The 6000-nt window shown below is 38.1% G+C and overlaps 1 protein-coding gene across 16 annotated transcripts in view; it reads left to right on the plus strand.

The window, feature by feature from the left end:
* Positions 1-6000, plus strand: part of CSPP1 (centrosome and spindle pole associated protein 1) — a 141829-nt gene that overhangs the window by 133018 nt on the left and 2811 nt on the right. For all 16 annotated transcript variants that reach the window (XR_012514033.1, XR_012514034.1, XM_074386729.1 and 13 more), the window contains one exon: positions 3305-3414. Coding sequence is in view for 14 of the 16 variants with exons in the window: in XM_074386729.1 (XP_074242830.1) it covers positions 3305-3414 (110 nt within the window). In the remaining 2 variants the exon portion in view is untranslated. The remainder of the gene's footprint in view (positions 1-3304; positions 3415-6000) is intronic.

The following is a 6000-nucleotide window of genomic DNA, read 5'->3' on the forward strand; positions in this document are numbered from 1 at the left end:
TGGGAAGGTAGAAATAGAATTGTCTTTGTTCACAGATGACATGATTGTAGAAAGTCTGAAGGAATCAACCTAAAAACTCCTGGAACTAGTAAGCAGTTATAGTCAAGTTGCAGGATACAAGATTAACATATGTAAGTCAATCATTTTACAGTATGCCAGCAATGTACAAGTGGAATTTGAAATTAAAAATGCAGTACCACTGTGTTTTTTGAATAGCAGCAATCCTTATAGGTGTGAGGTGGCATCTCATTCTGGTTGGTTGGTAGTTATGTAGGTAGATAGGTAGATTAGAACTTCTCCCAAGAAATACTGAGGTTTAAATCAATCAATCTATTATCTATCTATCTATCTATCTATCTATCTATCTATCTATCTATCTATCTATGAACTACCTGAGGAAAACTACAAGACTGATGAGAGAAATTGAAGGACTACTAAATAAATGGAGATACATTCCATGACCATGGACAGGATGACTCGATATTGTCAAGATGTCGGCTCTTCTCAACTTGACCTAGATTCAGTACAATCCCAATGAAAATCCCAGCAAGTTATTATGTGGATAGCAACAAACTGATTCTAAAGTTCATTTGGAGAGGTAAAAGATCCAGAATAGCCAACACAGTGTTTAAAGAGAACAGAGTTGGAGGATTCTTGTAGCTGACTTCAAGACTTGTGATAAAGTTGTAATAAACAAGACAATGTGGCATTAGTGAAACAATAGACCAGTTAAATGGAATATAGAGCCCAAAAATAGACGCATGCAGGCTGGGCACAGTGGCTCACACCTGTAATTCCAGAACTTTGGGAGGCCACTTGCGGCCAGGAGTTTGAGACCAGCCTGGGCAACAAAGCAAGACCTTGTCTCTATCCCCCACCCTGCACCCCCCCCCCCTCAAAATATATATGTATATAAAATTAGCTGGTGTGGTGATGTACACCTTGCTAGCTATTTGGGAGGCTGAGGTGGGAGGATTACTTGAGCCTTGGAAGTTCAAGGCTACCATAAGGGGTAATATCCAGAATATATAACAAAGAACTCCCACAACTCAATAACAACAACAAAAGGCCCTGATTTTAAAAATTAGCTGTGATCACACCACTTACTACACTCCAGCCTGGGCAACAGAGAAATAACTTGTCTCAAAAAAAGAAAGAAAAAGACTCATGAAAATATAGTCAGCTGATCTTTCACAAAGGAGCAAAGGGAGTATTATCATGGAAAAAAAGATAGTCTTTTCTACAATAATGCTGGAACAACAGAACATCTGCATGTGAAAAAATAAATCTAGACACAGATCTTACACCCTTCACAAAAATTAACTCAAAGTGGATCTTACATCTAAATGCAAAATGCTAAATTGTAAAACTCATACAAGGTAACAACAGAAAATCTACATGACCTTGAGTATGTTGATGACTTTTAGATACAAAACTAAAGGTACAATTCATGAAAGAAATAATTGATAAGCTAGACTTTGTAAAAATTAAAACCCTCTGCTGTGTAAAAGGTACTGTTAATTAAGAGAAATAGAAGACAGGACAGAGACTGTAAGAAAATATTTGCAAAAGACATCTGATAAAGGACTGTTATCCAGAATATACAAAGAACTGTTAAAATTCAATGAGAAAACAAAAAAACCTGATTAAAAGACTTGCACCACACATCACCATACAGATGACAAGCCACTGGAAGGATGCTGTCATCATATGTCATTAGAGAATTGTAAAAATGAGATACCACCACGTACCTGCTAGAATGGCCAACATTTAAAACACCCCAAATGCTGGAAAGGATATGGAGCAATAGGAATTCTCATTCATTGCTGGTGGGAATGCAAAATTGTAGCCAATTTTGGAAGATGGTATGGCAGTTTCTTTTAAATAAATAAGTAAATAAGCATATTCTTACCATACAGTTCCGCAAGCACTCCTTGGTATTTGCCTAAATGAGTCGAAAATTTGTCCCTAAAGAAACCTGCACACAGATGTTAACAGCACCTTTATTCATAATTGCTAAAACTTAGAAGCAGCCAAGATGTCTTTCAGTAGGTGAATGGATAGATGCAGTATTTCCAGCACCAAAATAAAATGAGCTGCTAAACCATAAAAAGGCATGGAAGGACCCAAAACTTATTTTAGAATAATAGGAAGCCTCACATCTTATTCAATAAAAGTTACTCCTATTTTTAAAAACCCATACAGTATACATTTGGAAAATCTGATTATCAGTTCTACATTAAACAATGATAATGTTGTATAAATGTTAAATTTTTTGAATGTTATACATTTTAGCAGTGTAGGAGCCAGTCCTTTTTCATAGAAGATACACACTGAAATATTTAGAGACAAAATGCCATCATGTCTCCAACTTGCTGGTGTAGCAAAGTGTCTTGGCAAAAACAGCATGCCCCCAAATATATATAGAAATTGGCAAAGTAACTAATAGTGACTTTTAAGTATTTGTATTATTCTAACTTTTCTTTAGGTATGATTTTTTTTTCAAAGGAGTTGTGGCAGGCAATGTAGATGTTGTAGGCTCTTTGTCTCCATGTGAAATGAGCTATCAATCAACTAAAACGATTATAAGGAAAAAGACTTACAGTACCAAGTGCTGGTGGGGATGTGGGGAAACTGGAATTCTTACAATGTAAAATATAAATGGTTGGTAGTTCCTCAAAATGCTGAACAGAGTTAACCATAATACCCAGCATTTTCATTTCTAGTTCTGTAACCCAAAGAAATGAGAAGATACATCCACACAAAAAGTTGAATGTGAATGTTCATAGCAGTGTTACTTACAATTGTTAGCAACTAGCAGATGTCCATCTACTGGTAAATGTATAGACAAAACGTGATATATCCATATAATGGAGTATTATTCAGCAGTAAAATGTTATAAACTACTTAAACATGGCACAGCATAGATGAATCTCGAACACATTATTGCTAACTGAACAGACAGGAGATTAAGTTGTAGAATTCCATTTATGTTTAGTGTTAGGTAAGGTAAATCTGTTGAAACAGAGCAGTGTTTGCCTGGCGCCAGCAGCTAGGAGTGGGGAGTGATTGCCAGTGGGCACAAAGGAGCTGTTTAAGATGATGGAAGTGTTCTACTTAAAAGTGATGATTGCCCAATTCTGTAAATTAACTAAAAATCACTGAACTGTGTATGTACACTTACAGCGAATGTATTTCATGGTATTGTAAGCAAAATCTTAGTAATTAAACAGGCTCTTGATTTATCTCTGGGTAAGATTCGAAATGATATTAAGACTCCTTCTGCCTTTTGGGGACCTTTTAGGTGCTTATGGCGAGACATACCCTGCCATTGAAGATGACGACTTCCCTCCACCATCACAGTTGCCCTCTGCGCGGGAGCGCAGGAGGAACAAATGGAAAGGACTAGATATTGTATGTATGAAATTTCTTTTCTCCCCTTTTTCATTTTAGAAGAATGAGAGCTCTGGGTTCTGATCCATGCTAAATCTGTGTGGCCCAATAAAGAAGTACTTGCTTGAAATTCAGACATGGGTGAGAATCTAGGCTCTGTGTTGACTGGATGAGCTTGGGTAGCTATTGAATTCCGCTGCTTTGGCTTCTTCCGGGTAGTAATAGTATTATCTTGTTTTCTGGTGTGGCTGTAAGCAGCTCTGCATCCCAGCCTTTCTTATTCTCTTGCATGATGTATGTATTTCAGAGAGGCACAAGAAGGAACTGAGGCTATTTAGTGAAAAGCCTCATAACAACCTAATTCTGTGATATAGGTTCCATTTCCATTTTGATCAAGTGACTTGCCAAAGTCACATGGGCAAGAAGGCTGAGATTCAAACCCATGTTCTCTTCACTCTGCTCCACAGCTTTATGGTATAGCCAGTAAAAAGTACAGGCTTTGGAGTATATGTCCCAACAATGTCACCACCTTGTTGGGTAGGCAGCTTGGGCAATTTCTTAAACTTTGTCTATTTCCTGATACATGACATGAAGATACAGTTATATGTGAAGCATTTAGCACTGAGCCAAGTATGCAGAGAGCTCTCACCAAGTAACAGATGCTGCTGTTATTAGCGTTATGATACGTACAACATTACTAGGCGGGAATGGCTTTACTTTTTGCCTTAGGCAACCACCAGTCTACTTTCGGTCTTTATAAATGTGCCTTTTCTGGACATTTCATATAAATGAGACCATATGCTCTATGGTTATTTGTGACTAGATTTGTTTATCTTCTTTTGAAGGTCATTCATGTCGCATGTGCCAGTACTAATGCTTCTTTATCGTTCATTTTCCACTGTGTTATCCCACATTTTGTTCATTCAACAATTGATAGATATGTGAGTTGTTTTCACTTTTCAGCTATTACGGATACTATGAGTGTTTATGTACAAGTTTTTTGATGTTTTTGTTACTCTTGAGTATATATACCTAGGAGAATTGTTGGGTTATATGGATACTTGGATTTAGCATTTTGAGGAAGTACCAGACTGTTTCCCAAAGTGGCTGTACCATTTTACCTTCCCATCATCAGTGTATGAAGGTTCTAATTTCTCTGTGTCCTGGCCATGACTATCTTTTTGATTATAGCCATCTATTGAGTGCGAAGTGGTATCATGGTGGTTTTTAGTTGCATTTCTCTAATGACATTGAACATCTTTTTATGTGCTCATTAGCCAGTTGTATGATTTTTTAGGAGATATGTCTATTCAAATCCTTTGCTGATTTTTTTTTTTTGAGAGAGTCTTGCTCTGTTGCCAGGCTGGAGGGCAGTGGCGCGATCTCGGCACACTGCAGCCTCTGTCCCATCGGGGTTCAGGTGATTCTCCTGCCTCAGACTCCTGAGTAGCTGGGATTACAGGGACATGCCACCACGCCTGGCTAATTTTTTTATTTTTAGTGGAGATGGGGTTTCACCATGTTGGCCAGGCTTGTCTCGAACTCCTGACCTCAGGTGATCCACCCACTTAAGCCTCTCAATGTGTTGGGATTACAGGCATGAGCCACCACGCCCAGCCATTTGCCCATTTTCAAAATGAATTGTCTTTTTATTGAGTTGTAAGAATTTTTCTTACTACAAATCTAGTATCAATATATGATTTTCAGATTTTTTCCCATTCTGTATCTTTCTAACTTTCTTGATGGTGTTCTTTGAAGCACACAAGTTTTCAGTTTTGATGAGGTCTAACTTACCAATCTTTCTTAGGCTTTTGGCGTCTTAAGAAACCGTTGCCTAGCACAAGATCATGAAGATTTACTTGCTTTCCTTCCGTTTGTTCTTAATGTGGGACCATAATACACTTCAGTCCATTCTTAATGTAGGTCTGTGAGGTGCAGTAGTCCAAGTCCATTCTTTTACATATGGACATCCAGTTTTCCTAGCAGTATTTGTTGAAAGACTGTTCTTTCTCCCATTGCATTTTGTTAACTCCTGTCCATAAACAAGGAGGATTTTCTGTATTATTCTTAATCTTCCATTGATTTTACATGTCTTTTCTTATGTTAATGCCACAGTCTTGACTACAGCTGGACTGAGTCTCAGACTCTGCTGCTTTAGCTTTTTTCCTTTTGTGTCATATAATTCCCCACCTTTATCCAGACTGGCAGCATGTCTGTCATCACAAATGCTATGCCTTATCTTTGACTGAGTCATTTCTGCTTGCATGGATGAGCATAGGAGCCACAATATATATTTTCATTTGTTTTATTTTGTTCATCACAATGTACAATTGAGGGCAAGAGGATGTTGTGATTCACTGACTTTTTTTTTTTTTTAGACATGTAATCTCACTGTGTCTCCCAGGCTGGAGTGCAGTGATATGATCTTGGCTCACTGCAACCTCCATCTCCCAGGTTCAAGTGATTCTCCTGTCTCAGCCTCCCGAGTAGCTGGAACTAAAGGCATGCATAACCACGCCCGGCTAATTTTTTTGTGTTTTTAGTAGAAATGGGGTTTCACCACATTGCCCAGGCTGGTCTGGAACTCCTCATCTCAGGTGATCTGCC

The sequence above is a fragment of the Saimiri boliviensis genome, chromosome 15, assembly GCF_048565385.1.
Source record: "Saimiri boliviensis isolate mSaiBol1 chromosome 15, mSaiBol1.pri, whole genome shotgun sequence".
In the NCBI taxonomy this organism is placed as follows: domain Eukaryota; kingdom Metazoa; phylum Chordata; class Mammalia; order Primates; family Cebidae; genus Saimiri; species Saimiri boliviensis.